Consider the following 17,894-nt stretch of genomic DNA (forward strand, 5'->3'; position numbering starts at 1 on the left):
AGACTATACAGGGGTACATAATATTTATTCATGTATTTACTTGAGTATCACCAGTTTTACTAAGGCTGTATATGTTAGCACGATATTGGTTCTATCAATCTCTCCGCGGACACTTGCTGTAAATAAAGCAGAGAGGCTTTCAGAGTGCACCGTTTTGGTTCCTCCATCCTGTTGTCTGGCTCCCCTTCTAAAACCTAAGTTCCAGGACGGCAGGAACTTTGTCTATTTGGTTCACACTCGACACAGTAAGGGCTCAAAAATGTCTAACGACACAGGCCTGCTTCTCGGTTTGCACTGCTCCTCCACGGTAGTCTGTGCAGTGGGAGGAGGAAGCCCGGGCCCAGGGTCCACTGAGAAGACGCAAATGGAGAGCGCGAGAGCGCGGACCTTCTAGAGGCGCCCTGCGCCCACCGCTGTCCGTCCTCGAAGCCCCGCCCCGGGGCTCCGCCTCCGCCGGCGCGTATTCCTTTAAGGACCGCGCGCGCCGCGGCCTCGCTCTGGGGCTGGTACCTGCGCGCCCGCGCCCCGCGCTCCCCGTCCCGCGCCCTGCGCGCGCCCAGCATTGGGGTCTTCTCCGCGTCTGGCATGTCCGGCCGGCCCCGGCAGCACGGCGCGACCCAGGTCCCCGCGCCCCCTACGGGCCAGCGTGCTGGGCCATGATCCAGCCGGGCGGCTGGTGTGCGCGGCGGCTCTGCAGCGCGGCGGTTCCCGCGGGGCGGCGCGGGGCGGCGGGCGGGCAGGGCCTGGCGGGAGGCCGCGCCCTGCGGGTGCTGGTGGACATGGACGGCGTGCTGGCCGACTTCGAGGGCGGATTCCTCAGGAAGTTCCGCGCGCGCTTCCCCGACCAGCCGTTCATCGCGCTGGAGGACCGGCGCGGCTTCTGGGTGTCGGAGCAGTACGGCCGCCTGCGGCCAGGGCTGAGCGTGAGCGTCCCTGCCCCGCCCCGCGCCGGGCCCCCTTCTCGCCCCGAGCCTCAGACCCCGCCCCTGCGCGGGTGACCTTGGACGGTCAGCGCCCCAGCCTCGGGGTGGCCCTCTGGTAGAATAGGGTCTGGGGCGGGGGTACCCGGGCCACAGCGCGCCGGGAAGACGCGGCCCCGCGCTCAAGATCTATTGGCTGCCATCCAGAGCTTCTGAAAATGCGGGAGAGTACAAAGTGTTAATATACCTAACTCTCCATCTAAAGATGACTTTAAAATTTGTGGCATATTTGGCCTCAAGTCGTTTGTTAAATTTTTAGAAAAATAAACGTTATAAGTTGTCCTCTTTCACCCCGACCACAGTCACATTCCCACTTCTTTGTCCCCAGGGCTTTGATGGGTGTCTTTACCCATCTTTTTTGCTGTTGTCCATGAAAGCATAGCTTCCAGGGGTATTTGAGGCCCAGAGAGGTTGTGTGACTTTCTGGGGGTCACACAGTGAGTCTGGTCCAGGTGAGGTGGGATCCACCTCATGTCTTATCCCCTTGCAGAGCTGGCCTTCCTGAACACCTGAGCTCAACCCCTACCATCTGACTCCCGAGGTGTTCTGTCCAGGATGGATAGAGGGGAAAGATCCAAGGAGGGACGTTTACACACAGATCTTGGTTGGTAAATTTGAAGTATTTTGCAAAAGGAACAGGGGATTTTGGTATGCACAAAATTAAAGAGGCTGAGTGTTTTCTGGCATCCCTTGATTGGTCACCTAGGGTTGCTGCCAGAGGGTTTGATAAAGAGGAGAAGGAAGTTACAAGAGCCCGTTTTTTAGCCACAAGTTCACTGCATCCTCTTTTTTGTTAGGTAGATATTATTATCTCTGTTTTCCAGATGAGGAAACTTGCCCCAAGTCACATGCTGCTCAGGGGTTCAGTCAGGACTCAAACCCAAGTCTGTCTGCCTCCCAAGCACAGTTAGGTCTCCCCACTCCAAAGTCCTGTTTTCTGTTCTGCTGTCTCTAACAAGTGACATTTCTTCTGACTTCAGAAAGATACTTCATCAGTAATGTGGTTTGTTGAGGGACACGTGTTAATAACAAAAGGAAACCAAGTACCATTTGTCTCCATCAACACCAGGCACTTCAGAAGGTGACTTTCACAGAGCCCAGTGTGCTGAGCTCTTCCAGGGCCAATGCCTAGTGATAAACTTTAAACCGGAGAAAATGCCCTAGTACTTTCTGCAGCCTCAGGAATAGGCTCCAGTGTGCCGCGAGTGTTCATTTATAGACAGCGCTCGGCATCGGGGGTCTGGACACCATATATCTGCCCAGGAGTGTATTAACGTGGAAACCAAGCCCACCCCCAATTCTGAAAAGTGCAGCAGCTTTTCCAGTTCTTTGTGCAAATATGTAGGCTCTGTATGTGCAGGGTTACTGGTTTCCAAGCACAAGGCAAAATAAGGAAGGTGCCCTGGGAGTGATCTGCTGGCTTCCCCTACTTCCCTTCCCCAGGCACGGCTTGCTGCCTTGGACATCCCTTGGCCAAGCTGGTCCCTTGGTTAAACCACTTGTTTAACCAAGTGATTAAAACAAACCTCCCCCACACGTGGCTCCTTATGTGTATGTAGGCATTTCTACTTTTCAAAATTCTGCTCTATCTGTATTCCCTTTGATTTTCACAGTACCCCATGTGGGATGTGAGGATTAAATGTGTTTCAGTAATAAGCACGCATTTGCCTGGTCCCTGTGGTTCCTGAGAGTTGCTGGTGTGCTGTCAGAGTGTCCTCTGGCCATCCATGTGACAGGGTGACTGTCTTTCTATAGCATGCCGAATGGCTGGCAGCACCACTGCCTGCACTGCACTTATGGGCTTTAGGCTTCTACTTCTCCTAGGCAGAAATGTGTCTCCCCTCTGGTTGTCACTTTCCCCTTGCCTGACCCTAGAAAAGGTGCTGCATTCTGGCCCTGCAGCAGAACAGGGGAAGGAGAAAGGCAGCGGGGGTTGGGGAGTGGGGAGGAGAGGGTTGGTGTTGGGGGTTCTCCTCCCAGCTCAGCTGCTGTTTTGCTATGTGACATCAGGTGGATCTCTTCCCCATTCTGAGCCTCAGTTTTCTCACATGTAAAATGAGGATCTGCATTTTTGCTTTGTAACTCTAAAAGCAGCGAAATCCTTTTTTTTTTTTTTTTTTTTTTAATGTACTTACTGGCACCTCAACATGTAAAACAGATAAAAGCAGAGCTCTTCTGGTTAATGTGGGGAGGATCCTAGAGCTCCCTTAATTGTCCTTTTACCCTGTCTTCCCCTCCCGCTTATCCCTCATGACACAGCAGTACCCTTAAAGATCTCTGAGTCCCTCCAGTTTTCAAGTTTAAGGACTCTACTGCCATGGTAAGAGCTGGTCCAGCCTCAGTTTCCACAGTTCTTTTGGCCACTCGAATCCAGCCTAGCAAGCACGCAGTTCCTGACGATTGGCCTCAGGTCCCAGAGAGCTCCGGCAGGTGTAGGAGTCCATGGGCCTGACACCTTAGCTAGTCTCTGCTGGATCCCGACGAAGTCAGGTCCTTTCTGGAAAGGGGTTCGAAGCCCACATACTCTCTGCACTTCCCCCAGGAAATACATCCTTGGGTGTGTGTTTGGGGGAGTGAGGAATGCAGAACCACTTCCCCTATAGCCTGGATATACTCCCCAAGATGAGGGCAGTAAGGTGCTGAGGACCCTAGAAGTAACTTGCTTTTCTCAACTTCTCAGGAGAAGGCCATCAGCATTTGGGAGTCAAAGAATTTCTTTTTTGAACTTGAGCCCCTGCCAGGGGCTGTGGAAGCTGTGAAGGAGATGGCCAACCTACAAAAGTAAGTTTGTCCTCCCAGCCATGCCCAGCCGGGCCACTGAGCCCTGTACCTCCTTCCTGCTTCTTCCCTTCTCTGCCTTCTCCTTTCTCTCCCCTTGGCCCTGCACAAGGTTGCACTTGCCTCGTCATTGCTGAGCCTGGGGAAAACCACCGAATACAATGATCTCGGTTTGTGGGCTGTGATGTTTTGATCCAGGAACTTGAGGAAATACCCAGTTTAATTTGATCTGGTTCCCTGGGTGTTCAAAGCTCATTTATTCAGCAAATATCTCAGTACTGACTCTGATAGATAGTGCAGGCCCCAGTGATTCAGCAACGAGCAAAGTATAGTCCTTGCCCTCATGGAGCTTCCAGTTCAGACAGAGCAGACATTAAAGAATTACAAAGTGGCTGGGCTTGGTGGCTCACGCCTGTAATCCCAGCACTTTGGGAGGCCAAGGTGGGTGGGTCACCTAAGGTCAGGAGTTCAAGACCAGCCTGGCCAACATGAGGAAACCCTGTCTCAGTCAGGCGCGGTGGCTCACGCCTGTAATCCTAGCACTTTGGGAGGCCAAGGTGGGTGGATTGCCTGAGCTCAGGAGTTCAAGACCAGTCTGGGCAACAAGGTGAAACCCCATCTCTACTAAAATACAAAAACTTAGCCAGGCGTGGCAGCATGCACCTGTAGTCCCAGCTACCTGGCAGGATAATTGTTTGAACCAGGGAGGAAGAGGTTGCACAGTGAGCCAAGATGGCACCACTACCCTCCAGCCAGGGCAACATAGCGAGATTCCATCTCCAAAAAAAAAAAAAAGAAACCCTGTCTCTACTAAAAATACAAACAATTAGCTGGGTGTGGTGGCGGGCGCCTGTAATCCCAGCTATTTAGGAGGCTGAAGCAGGAGAATCGCTTGAACCCAGGAGGTGGAGGTTGTGGTGAGCCGAGATCGTGCCATTGCACTCTAGCCTAGGCAACGAGTGAAACTCCATCTCAAAAAAAGAATCACAAAATGAAGACAATCACAGATTGTCCAAAGAGCTGAAGGAAAAGAGGTTCAGTGGGAAACCTCATTTAGAAAAAGCGTTTAAGGAAAGAGAAGTGGTAGTGCTTGAGATATTTCTGTTTGTTCTGGTGAAATGAGTAGTTCTATGGACTGAAGCTCCCACTCAGTGACCTGTTGACAATTACAGAGGATGTGCTTCCCTGAGAGCTTTTTTAAAACAGCCTTATTGACATATAATAATGACATACAGGCCAGGTGCAGTGGCTCACGCCTATAATTCCAGCACTTTGGGAGGCCGAGGCAGGCAGATCATGAGGTCAGGAGTTTGAGACCAGCCTGGCCAACATGGTGAAACCCCATCTCTACTAAAAATACAAAAATTAGCTGGGCGTGGGGGCAGGCGCCTGTAATCCGTGCTACTCGGGAGGCTGAGGCAGGAGAATCTCTTGAACCTGGGAGGCGGAGGTTGCAGTGAGCCGAGATTGTACCATTGCACTCCAGCCTGGGCAACAGAGTAAGACTCCGTCTCAAAAGAAAAAAAAAAACACACACACACAGAAGTTTTTACTTTTGGCGTAGTCCAATTTATCTGTATTTTTCTTTTGTCACTTGTATTTTTGTGTCATATGAAGAAGCCGTTGCTGACCCAAGGTCACAACGATTTGCCCCTGTGTTTTCTTTAAGAGTTTTAGTTTTAGCTCTTCCATTTAAGCCTATGATCCATTTTGAGTTAATTTTTGTATATGGTATGAGGTAGGGGATCAAACTTCATTCTTTTGCATGTAGATATCCTGTTGTCCCAGTTCCATTTATTAAAAAGACCATTTTTTTTCCCACTGTATTGTATTAACACTCTTGCTGAGAATTAATTGACCATCAATACAAGGATTTATTTCTAGACTTGGATAACTTTTATCGGCCACATTTTTGCTTGAATTTAGCAACCTGAATGACAAATCAAACGTAAGGTATGGTTTGGCCTTCATTATGTCATATAAATGCCTCAAAAAATTGTCAACTTTCAAAGTTCTAATATGATAAGTAGGTGTCAGAGAAACATAAAATACAGAGTTTGAGTTGAATCGTAGACCTTATTTGGTAGTAATTTATCTTGGGATGTGAGTCCAAGTCCTGCAGAGTAGTGAATTTTGTTCTGGCTTATGGTATGAACTTGATGTATAGTGTTCCTGTAGCAAGAGTCTGAGAGGCAAAGAATATGTGTACAGCATTTACATGTAAGCTTTCAAAACCCTGCTTACGGCCTGGATCAGCACGTGCTGACCTGCAGCCACATGGCTGTATCCTGGGGAGCTGCAGGGCACGGTGGTTTGGAGTGGGGTTCTGGACATTGGCTGCCCAGGCTCACATCCTCACTTCCCCAGAATCTCATTCCCAGATGTGAGGCAAGTTATTAAACTTTCTGGGTTTCAGTAAAATGGAGATAATGAGAAAGTCCTCAGTATAGTGCCTGGCACATAGCAGGTGCTCAGCAAATGCTAGCTGCTGCTGTTGCTGTTCTGTTACATTTAATAGGCATATCACAAGAAAAGCATCCTTAATTCACCACAGTATGGGAAACAATGGATTAGATTGGCTTCTTCACCATAGAACTTTTCAGAGCTTTTAACTGCTTGTGTGCTTTGTTACACTCCATTGGGGTAGTAAGGGATGCAGCTTTCTTCAAAAGTATTCTAACGACTAGGCATGGTGGCTCACACGTGTAATCGCAGCACTTTGGGAGGCCAAGCTGGGCAGATCACCTGAGGTCAGAAGTTCGAGGCCAGCCTGACTAACATGGAGAAACCCCGTCTCTACTAAAAATACAAACAAATTAGCCGGGCATGGTGGCACATGCCTGTAATCCCAGCTACTTGGGAGGCTGAGGCAGGAGAATCACTTGAACCCCTGGAGGCGGAGGTTGCAGTGAGCCAAGATTGCGCCATTGCACTCCAGCCTGGGCAACAAGAGCAAAACCCTGTCTCAAAAAAAAAAAAAAAAAGGTATTCTAGCCTGGATCATTTTTTCATAGCTTCTCGATTAATACCTTTGCAGAAATTCCAGTTTGGGAATGCAAATCTAGACCATCCCCAGTGGTCCTTCATCTCCATTTGGCTCTTAACTTGCTAGAAGATTCCTATGGTCAGTTTGTGCCCAGTATCGAGACAAAGCGAAGGGACTCGTCAGTAACTGAGTGGATAACTGTGTATCTGGTGCTGAAGTGGGCACTCTGAGTACAAGAGATGTGGGCCCAGCAGTAGAGACCAAGGCTGATCAGTCACCCTCATGACTGTTTATCCAGCACCTGCTGCATGCTCGGCCTCATCCCAGGGGCTGCAGACACGCAAATAAGAGAGTTCTTACCTTCAAAGAGTTCCCTGGTAAACAGGCATTGGAACATAGCTCTCAAAGTAATCGTGTCGTTGGGGTGCAGGCAGGCAGGCAGGAGCTGCTTCTCCCTGGGAGGCTGCACCATTGTGCTGCCATCTTGAGGAATGAAAAGGAACCTGCCAGGTAGTGAAGGGCAAGGGGACTCCAGGTAGGAGGGGAACAGTTGAGCAGACACCCAGGGGACTCTCCTGAGACGGCCTCTGTCGCACATCCTGCCCTGTTCCCGCAGCTCTGTGTGTGAGATAGGGTTTCCCTGGGCAGAGCCTCAGGTTCTGAGGAGCTTGGTTTGGAATATCTTCAGGGTGACCATTCTTTTTATTGTTCAGGAATACATGAATATATTCTTTTTTTTTTTGAGACGGAGTCTTGCTCTGTCGCCCAGGCTGGAGTGTAGTGGCGCGATCTCGGCTCACTACAACCTCCGCCTCCGCCTCCCAGGTTCAAGCGATTCTCCTGCCTCAACCTCTGGAGTAGCTGGGATTACAGGTGCCCACCACCACGCCCGGCTAATTTTTTTGTATTTTTAGTGGAGACGGGGTTTCACCATGTTGTCCAGGCTGGTTTCAAACTCCTGACCTCAAGTGATCTGCTCACCTCAGCCCCCCAAAGTGCTGGGATTACAGGCGTGAGCCACTGTGCCCGGCCATGAATATATTCTTTATCTTTCTTTTTTTTTTTTTGGCATGGAGTCTCACTCTTGTCACCTAGGCTGAAGTGCAGTGGCGCAATTTTGGCTCACTGCAACCTCCATCTCCTGGGTTCAAGCAATTCTCCTACCTCAGCCTCCCAAGTAGCTGAAATTACACACACTTGCCACTGTACCCAGCTAATTTTTGCATTTTTATTAGAGACGGGATTTAACCACATTGGCCAGGCTGGTCTCGAACTCCTGACCTCAGGTGATCCACCCGCCTTGGCCTCCCAAAGTGCTGGGCTTACAGGCATGAGCCACCGCACCCGGCCGAATATATTCTTACGAAAGACTCAAATAGTGTGAGCATGTGTGAAAGTTGTCAGTTGCCCTATCTCCCTGCATACACCCGCCTTGGCCCACTGTTTCTGCTCTAGTTAAGAATTTGGTGTGTATGCTTCCAAACCTTTTGAAGTGCACCCCCCTACATATTTAGATATAGTTTTACAAATTTATATGTTCCACCCAGCAGTCAGAGTGATATTTTTTTAAACCAAATTCGGATGATGTTAGTCCCACTGCTTAAAGCCCTCTGCTGGCTTCATACTGTGCTAAAATCCTGCTCTCCCTCAGCCAGGCTGGGAAGGCTGTCTGCCATTTGGCCCTGCCTTCCCTTCCAACCTCTGTCTTCCTCTGCTCCTGTCACACTGGCTTCTTTCGTGCCCCTTAGATGTGCCACGTGTGTTTCTGGTCTTAGGACCTTTGTTCTTGTTACATCTTCCCAGAATGTTTCTGCCCTAGTTCTTTACACAGCCAGATTGTTTTTCTCTTTCAAACTGAGAACCTTGCATGTTGCCTCCTCACAGAGGCCTTCCCTGACCACTGCAGCTGAGATCTCTGCCCTCCCCTCCTGGTCGTTCTGTCCCATGACCCTGAGTGTGTCCTCTAAGCTGAAATTGCACGTCTGTGTCTGTCCCTTCCTCTTTCCAATGTCAGCTCCCTGAGGTCAGGGATTGTCTTGGTTCTGACTCTTCTCACTCAGTTCCTAGAATGATGCCTGGCACATCACACACTCAAAAGTATTTGCCAAATGAATAGCTTTATGTGCATAATCCCATAGTAATTTTTGATTTTTTAAAAACATTTTTTTAAAACAATTTTGGAGGAAACCACTCATTTAGAAGGATAAGAACTTAAACCTGATTTTAACATGGTGCTCACTGCTGTGGAGCCTAGAGTAAGAGGCAGTTTATTCATGGGTTGATTAAATAGATATATTTTACGACTTAACATGCACCCAGTACTATGCTAGCACTGGAGATATATTTGTAAATAAGACACCTAAGGTCTCAGGCTTCAGGGAATTTATATCACAGCAGGAAAGATGACAACATATAAACTAAAATAATTTCCAATTGCGATAAGCTTAGTGAAGGAACTAAACAGGGGGCTGTGCTACAGAGGAAACAGGGAAGAGGCTGCTTTGGGTGGGGTGGGAAACTGGCTCTAGGGAGCTGAGAATTGACCTCAGACCTGAAGAGGAAGAATGAACAGGCCAGTGAGGAGTCAGGACAGGCCTTGCAGGCCAGGAGAGGAGCAGGCGCCAATGCCTGAGCCAGGCCAGGCCTTTGTTTGTCTGAGTAACATAAAGGAACTGGACAGCTGGAACTGGAACTTAGGAAGCATGTCGGGCATGTCGGGAGTGGTGGGGGGTGGGGCGGAGGGTGAGGTTGAAGAGAGATTGATGTGATCTAACTTGGGTTTTTTTTTTTTTTTTTTTTTTTAAAAAGAGACAGAGTCTCACTCTGTTGCCCAGGCTGGAGTGTAGTGGTGCCATCTCAACCCACTACTGCAACCTCTATCTCCCGGGTAAAAGCAATTCTCCTGTTTCAGCCTCCGGAGTAGCTGGGACTACAGGTGTGCGCCACCACGCCTGGCTAATTTCTGTATTTTTAGTGGAGATGGGTTTTCACCATGTTGGCCAGGCTGGTCTTGACCTCTTAACCTCTTGACTTCCTGACACCTTGGCCTGCCAAAGTGCTGGGATTACATGCATGAGCCACCATGCCCAACTGTAACTTAGGTTTTTATTTATTTATTTATTTGGGACAGAGTTTCACTCTTGTCACCCAGGCTGGAGTGCAATGGTGTGATCTTGACTCACTGAAACCTCCGCCTCCCGGGTTCAGGCGGTTCTCCTGCCTCAGCCTCCCGAGTAGCCGGGATTACAGGCAGCCACCACCACGCCTGGCTAATTTTTGTATTTTTATTAGAGATGGGGTTTCACCATGTTGGCCATACTGGTCTTGAATTCCTAACCTCGGGTGATCCGCCCTCCTTGGCCTTCCAAAGTGCTGGGATTACAGGTGTGAACCACCGTGCCCAGCCATAACTTAGGTTTTTTTTTTTTCTTTTTTGAGACGGAGTCTCGCTCTGTCGCCCAGGCTGGAATGCAGTGGAGCCATCTCAGCTCACTGCAACCTCACTTTCCGGGTTCAAGCAATTCTCCTGCCTCAGCCTCCCAAGTAGCTGGGACTACAGGCATGTGCCACCACGCCTGGCTAATTTTTTGTATCTTTAGTAGAGACAACATTTCACCGTGTTAGCCAGGATAGTCTCGATCTCCTGATCTCGTCTCGTGATCCGCCCACCTCGGCCTCCCAAAGTGCTAGGATTACAAGCGTGAGCCACCGTGCCCGGCCATAACTTAGGTTTTTAAAATGTGGATTTGGGGCAATGAATTTGGATAGACATTTTTCCAGTGAAGATATATAGATGGCCAGTAAGTACATGAAAACATCGTCAGTCATTAGGGAAATGCAAGTCAAAACCACAAGGAGGGAGCCGAGTGAGTGGTGCTCACCTGTGCTCCCAGCTACTCAGAAGACTGAGGAGGGCAACAGAAGGCCGGAAGGCCAGCCTAGGCAACATAGTGAGACTGTCTCTAAAAACACCACAATTCACATTGTAGGTGTGAATATAAAACAGTGCAGCCAGTGTGGAAAAACACCTTGAAAAACATTTCCTCGGAATGTTAGTCCGGGCGCGGTGGCTCAGGCCTGTAATCCCAGCACTTTGGGAGGCCAAGGAGGGCGGAACACCTGAGGTCAGGAATTTGAGACCAGCCTGGCGAACATGGTGAAACCCTGTCTCTACTAAAAATACAAAAATTAGCTGGGCATGGGTGGTGGGCACCTGTAATCCCAGCTCTCGGGAGGCTGAGGCAGGAGAATCGCTTGAACCTGGGAGGTGGATGCTGCAGTGAGCTGAGATCATGCTGCTGCACTCCAGCCTGGGTGACAGACTGAGACTCCATCTCAAAAAAAAAAAAAAAAAAAGAAAGTTAGACATAGACTTACTGTATGAGCCTTACTTACTGTATGTTCAACTCATAAGTATATACCCAAAGGAATTGAAAACAGGTATTCAAACCAATACTAGTACCCGAATGTTCCAGCAGCACTGTTCACAGCAACTGAAAAGTGGAAACAACCCGAGAATCCACTCAGTGATGGATGGATATTTAAAATATGAGGTAGCCACACAATGGAATATGTTTCAGCTATAAAAAGGAATGACTGCCAGGCATGGTGGCTCACGCCTGTAATGCCTGCACTTTGGGAGGCTGAGGCGGGCGGATTGCCTGAACTCAGGAGTTCGAAACCAGCCAGGGCAATGTGGCGAAATTCCGTCTCTACTAAAAATACAAAAAGAATTAGCCAGGCTTGGCGGCTGGCACCTGTAATCCCAGCTACTTGGGAGGCTAAGGCAGGAGAATCACTTGAACCAGGGAAACGGGAGGTTGCAGTGAGTCTAGATTATGCCACTGCACTCCAGCCTGGGCAACAAAGTGAGACTCTGTCTCAAAAAAAAAAAAAAAAAAAAAGTCTGGGCGCGGTGGCTGAAGCATGTAATCCGAGAACTTTGGGAGGCCGAGGCGGGTGGATCACCTGAAGTCTGGAGTTTGAGACCAGCCTGACCAACATGGAGAAACTCTGTCTCTACTAAAAATACAAAATTAGCAAGACGTGGTGGCACACGCCTGAATCCCAGCTACTTGGGAGGCTGAGGCAGGAGAATCCCTTGAACCTGGGAGGAGCAGGTTGCAGTGAGCCGAGATCGCACCATTGCACTCTAGCCTGGGCAACAAGAGCAGACCTCTGTCTCAAAAAAAAAAAAAAAAAAAGGAGTGACCTACCTACCCATTCATGTGGCAACATAAATGAACCTTGAAAACATGATACTGAGTGAAAGAAGCCAGACACAGAAGGCCACATATTGTAGGATTCTATTTATATGAAATATTCTGGGGTGGGCGCGGTGGCTCACACTTGTAATTCCAGCGCTTTGGGAGGCCGAGGCAGGTGGATCACCTGAGGTCAGGAGTTCGAGACCAGCCTGGGCAACATGGTGAAACCCCATCTCTACTAAAAATACAAAAATTAGCTGGGCATGGTGGTGGGTGCCTGTAATCCCAGCTGCTTGGGAGGCTGAGGTAGGAGAATCTCTTGAACCCACGAGGTGGAGGTTGCAGTGAGCTGAGATTGAGCTATTACACTCCAGCCTGGGCAAGAGTGAGAACTTGTTCTAGAGAAAAAAAAAAATAATTCTGAACAAGAGGCAAATCCTTACAGCTAGGCAGCCTCTGGTTCCCCGGGCTGTGGGGAGGGGCCATGGGAGTGAGTGCTTAATGGGAATGGGGCTGCTTTTTGGGGTGATGGAAACGTCCTTAAATTTGATTGTGGTGACGGCTGTAAAACCCTGTAAATATACTAACGTTTATTTAATTATACACTTAAAATAGGTGAATATTAGGATATATGTATTCTATCTCAATAAAACTTTCAAGAAATGTTTACTCAAACATTTAAAAATTTAGGGCAAACTATTGATACATTTATTTAACAATTAGGACACACTCTTGATCCATTTATTTAACAATATGATGAATATCAGAATAGTTTTGCTGGATGAAAGAAGCCAGGCAAAACAGAGTATAGACTATACTTTCTTTTATGTAACATTCTAGAAAATACTATCCAATCTATACCGATGGAAAGTAGATGGGTGGTTGCCTGGGGCCCCAGGGGCAGGGAGGGACACGAGGGGCAGCTGGGAGAGATAACGGGAACCTTTGGGGGTGGCAAGTGTGTTTATTTCTTGATTGTGGTGATCTGGGTTTCCCATGTGTGTCTTTTACTTATTTCATATTTCTTTATTTTGAGATGGAGTCTCGCTCTGTCGGCGGGCTGGAGTGCAGTGGTGTGATCTTGGCTCACTGCAACCTCCACCTTCTGGGTTCAAGTGATTCTCCTGCCTCAGCCTCCTTAGTAGCTGGGTGTACAGGTGCTCATCACCACGTCCAGCTATTTTTCTATTTTTAGTAGAGACAGGGTTTCACCGTGTTGGCCAGGCTGGTCTTGAACTCCTGACCTCAGGTGATCTGTCTGCCTTGGCCGCCGAAAGTGCTGGGATTACAGGTGTGAGCCACCATGCCCAGCCTCCCATGTGTGTCTTTATGTTCAAATTTATTGAATTGTACCCTTTTAATATGTGCAGTTTATTGCATGTTGATTATTTATACCTCTGTAAAGCTGTTTAAAAAGAGTCAGTCTGGATGCTGGGTGGAAATGGCTCGGAGGGGCGAGAACTGGAAGTTGAGGAGTCAGTGGAGGTGGTTGCAGCTGCTCAGTGGGAGACAGCTCAGTTTGACTGGGGTGAGGTCTGTGGAGAGAGCCTGGTAGATGACATGTGCTTTGGTGGGACCCATAAGACCTGGGGATGGATCTGATATTGGGGGTGGAATAAAGCTAGGAAAAATAGGTGAGTTTTAGGTGTTTTGCTTGAGCAGAGCTCCGTCTATATAGTCTCTGCTTATCTAAAATAGTCTAGGAACTGAGGGAAGACTCGGGGAGGGACACGCTTTAGGAGTAGGGGATCATGTGTCCCACGTTGGAAGTCCTGTGCGAGGTGTGTGAGGCGTCCAGGTGGGTGGAAACCTGGTGCTGAGAGAGGTTGGGACGCATCAGCATGCACATGGAGCGCAGGCCGAGAGCCCCTGGGGGCCTAGACCCAACCTGGAGCGGTCAGGAGAGGAGTAGACGGGGAGTCTGGGCTGGGAAGCAAGGAGAAGGAGGCCAGGAGTACAGGCCAGGACCCAGAATAGGGGAGCCCAGGAGAGCTGGTGTGGCCGGTTGGGCTGAGTGCCTGTGGGTGAAGATGGCGAGGTGGGCATTGGACAGAGGGATACAAGGGTCCTTGGTGACAAGGAGCAATTTCTGTGGAGTGAAGGGGCGGGCCCAGTCTACAGTGGGTTGAAGCAGGAGCAGGAGGTGAGGGAGTGGGGTTGGCAGGTGGAGGCGGCTTGTTGGGGACGTTCTGCTGCAAAGGGGGCAGCTGGAGGGTGGGAGTCAAGGTTGTGTGTGTATATATCTAAGGCGGGAGGTGTCAGCATGCGTCTGAATGAGGATCATGGAGGAGGATAGCAAGCAGGTGTTTGGGAGGTGCCAGCATGCGTTTGAATGAGGATTGTGGAGGAGGATAGCAAGCGCGTATTGCAGGCCATAGTGTCTGTGAAGGGCAGAGGGGGAGGATCCAGGGCACAGGTGGAACCCAGGAGAGGGGAGCAGTGTGGCTTCCTCCTGTGCAGCAGGAAGGGAGGAGGAAGTGAGCCCGGTGGCAGGTGAGTCTCCCGATCCATGATGAGGTGCGCTCGGAGTCTCGCCCACAAGAAGGTTGAGGAAATGGGGCGGGTGGTTCCTGGCTGTGCCCAGAGCACCAGAGAGGGCATTGGAGAGAGCTGCCAGGTAGCTGCAGGCCCTGGCTTGGGGTCAGGAAGTGAAGGTGAAACGGGTCCAACTGATGATGTGAATTTTCTTTTCTGGCAACATTCAGTTGCTTGGGTGCAGGTGGGAGCAGTGGGATAGCTGGGCTCCTTCAGGGCCTGGCGAGACAGGCCTGGGTGGAGGACGAGAAGCACAAGCAGAGGATGGCAGTGAAGGTTGGGCCTCAGCTGGATGAAGGCAGGCCGCCAAGCTGGGACGAGGAGGGTGTCTCCACGAGGCTGAAGAGTTGAGTGCAGGATGAGAGAACGCATTTGCTGAAGCATCGTGGGTGGTGGCCAGGGAGTCAAAGCCTGAGACGAGGATTCAGGGGGAAGTGATTTCAAACTCCGGGGATGACAGTAGGAGAGGTATTGGAGGTTGGGTGTTTGGAGGTGGAGAGGAAGGTGTTTGGAGGTGGAGAGGGTTAGGAACTGAGCGACAAGGTGTCGGATCTGCACCTATGCACACACATATATGTGAACATGTGTGTCAGGTCACTGAGGGTGGTGATAGAGCAGGAGTGGAGAGGATGGCCAGCCAGCGAGTGAGGTGCATGAGGGACGGTAACTGGCAACGGTAGGTGACAGTGGCTAGGAAGGGCTGCAGGGGTGTGCTGTAGGGTGTGGGCATTGGCATCAGGGAGCTGAAAGGAGCAGTGGAGAAGGCAGACGCCATCCTCACCTGCCATCTCTAAAATCTGTGGGGGGTGAGGAAGAGGCAGCTCTCACTCAGAGGCGAGTTGGGGAGGTGCGTCCTTTGTGTGAGGCCAGTTTTGGTTGGGGCAGGAGTGAGGATGCTGGGGAGAGGCTGAGTCTTTAGGAGAGGGGATGGCGCGGTTGGTGGAAGTAGTGCCAAGTATCAGGAAACGAGAGGGCATACCCTGTGCCCAGGGATGCGGCAGTCTCACCTCTGCCTCTTGGGGGACGCGTTTGCCAGAGAGAAAGCGTCAGCAAAGTGCCGTCTTCCAGAGGCTCAGCAAGACGCACAGGAGGCACAGGCTCCAGTGGCAAATGTCAGCCTCATGAGGGTGTTTGGGACCAGGTGGCCTCATTAGTGAGGGCTGGGGCCCTGTGGGTATGAGGGTGCATGCACCTGGGAGGCCGTTTGGGTCAGCTCCCCCATGGATCCAGCACAGCACTGCGACTCCGGGACGTGGCGCTCAGCACACGGAGCCAAGCCAATCCTGTCTTTCAGGGACTCGATCACTGCGGGGCTCAGCCCGGCGTGGAGTAGGGTCCTTCTCTGTGTTCCCCAGGCCAGGGGACTTGCACACCAGAATCCTTCTTCCTCATAGATTTCTCGACTTACCACTCTGCATTGCAGGAGGCCCTTCAGTCAGATGTCCAGTCCAGAGCTGGCTGCCCATGGGCAGGGTAGGGTCATTGGCTGCCCAGGGCCATGGGATAGGGCAGACACGTGAGGCCGACGCCTCTGGTGTGGAGGTAGTACAGGGGAGTGGGTCTCCCACAGCAGGTGAGGGGTTCAGACTCGGAGGGCCCAACCCTGTGAAGGCAGGGCAGGTGGTGAAGGCCTCGGGGTGGTGAAGTCGTGGTGCTGCAGGCTCAACCCCCTTTCTCTTGTTGACAGCACTGACGTCTTCATCTGCACAAGCCCCATCAAGATGTTCAAGTACTGTCCCTATGAGAAGGTAAGGCGTGTGTCTGCTCCGCTGGGCCCTACCCCATGCATCATAGTGAGGGGTACAGGCTCAGCCTGCCTGTGGAAAGGGGATGGACCCTCACAGCACTCCCCCACCTCTGTGACAGTGGCTCCTGCTCCCCAAGGCCCTCTCCAGCCCCAGCCTGAGGCTCTAGATGGAGCCTCATTATGACACAGGTTCTCCGGGAAGGGTGTCTGTCACTGTGTCAGGTTAGCCTGGCCCAGAGCAGGCCTTTGAAGGATGAGAATCATGCCTGGGGAGGCACGTGGATGCATTAACATGAAAAGTCTTAAAAAGGTGAGGTGGGTAAAGTTCATTTTTCTATGTACTCACTTTATTGTCTTTATTGAAAAGAATTAGAATTGCATGACATTGAGACCTTTCTGGAAATTGGGAACTTGCAGTTGCCAAACCTAGAGGAAAGGTCTGTGGCCCTGGAGGAGGGCACTCGTGCCGGAGGGGTCAGGGCCGGCCCTCCTTGGGGACATCAGAACAGCTCTTCCCAAGCCGAGGAAGGCAAGATCTTCAGCCCAGAGCCCCTCCTGCTTTGGGGGCATCAAACCTTCAGGCATGAGTTCTTTCTTGTTCTTCACATGACCCTTTCCCGTTTTTTTTTGAGACAGAGTTTCGCTCTTGTCGTCGCCCAGGCTGGAGTGCAATGGCGCGATCTCGGCTCACTGCAACTTCCGCCTCCTGGGTTCAAGTGATTCTCCTGTCTCAGCCTCCTGAGTAGCTGAGATTACAAGTGCCTGCCACCACATCCGGGTAATTTTTTTTGTATTTTTAGTAGAGACAGGATTTTGCCATGTTGGCCAGGCTAGTCTCGAACTCAAGCTCAGGTGATCTGCCTGCCTCGGCCTCCCAAAGTGCTGGTATTACAGGTGTGAGCCACCGTGCCTGGCCTGGATTCCATATTTAAATGAAACTCATGGTCAGCTGTGGTGGCTCACACCTGTAATCCCAGCACTCTGGGAGACCGACGCAGGCAGATCACCTGAGGCTGGGAGTTCAAGACCAGCCTGGCCATCATGGTGAAACTCTGTCTCTATTAAAAATACGAAAATTAGCTGGGTGTGGTGGTGCATGCATGTAGTCCCAGCTGCCCAGGAGGCTGAGGCATGGGAATTGCTTGAACCTGGGAGGTGGAGGTTGCAGTGAACCGAGATCGTGCCACTGCACTCCAACCTGGGTGACAGAGCAAGACTGTCCCCCCCACAAAAAAATTTAATTAAAAAAAAAGAAATTAGGCCGGGCGCGGTGGCTCAAGCCTGTAATCCCAGCACTTTGGGAGGCCGAGACGGGCGGATCACGAGGTCAGGAGATCGAGACCATCCTGGCTAACATGGTGAAACCCCGTCTCTACTAAAAAATACAAAAAACTAGCCGGGCGAGGTGGCGGGCGCCTGTAGTCCCAGCTACTCGGGAGGCTGAGGCAGGAGAATGGCGGGAACCCGGGGGGCGGAGCTTGCAGTGAGCTGAGATCTGGCCACTGCACTCCAGCCCGGGCGACAGAGCGAGACTCCGTCTCAAAAAAAAAAAAAAAAAAAAAAAAAAAAAAAAAAAAAAAAGAAATTCACACATTCAGCCAACATAGCGTGCCCTCTGTGTGCTCAGTGGGAATTACACTTGCTGAACAGTAGATCTGGCA

The 17,894-nt window shown here is 50.7% G+C and overlaps 1 protein-coding gene across 2 annotated transcripts in view; it reads left to right on the forward strand.

The window, feature by feature from the left end:
* The first annotated feature begins 461 nt into the window (after positions 1-461).
* Positions 462-17,894, forward strand: part of NT5M (5',3'-nucleotidase, mitochondrial) — a 38,389-nt gene continuing 20,956 nt past the window's right edge. The window contains exons 1-3 of one of the 2 annotated variants that reach the window (XM_003912400.4): positions 462-923; positions 3,661-3,761; positions 16,174-16,234. In XM_003912400.4, coding sequence (XP_003912449.1) covers positions 657-923; positions 3,661-3,761; positions 16,174-16,234 — 429 coding nt within the window. In that variant the 5' untranslated portion in view covers positions 462-656. The remainder of the gene's footprint in view (positions 924-3,660; positions 3,762-16,173; positions 16,235-17,894) is intronic. The other variant, XM_017950384.3, reaches the window with a different exon arrangement.

The sequence above is a fragment of the Papio anubis genome, chromosome 17 (genome assembly GCF_008728515.1).
Source record: "Papio anubis isolate 15944 chromosome 17, Panubis1.0, whole genome shotgun sequence".
Lineage (NCBI taxonomy): Eukaryota > Metazoa > Chordata > Mammalia > Primates > Cercopithecidae > Papio > Papio anubis.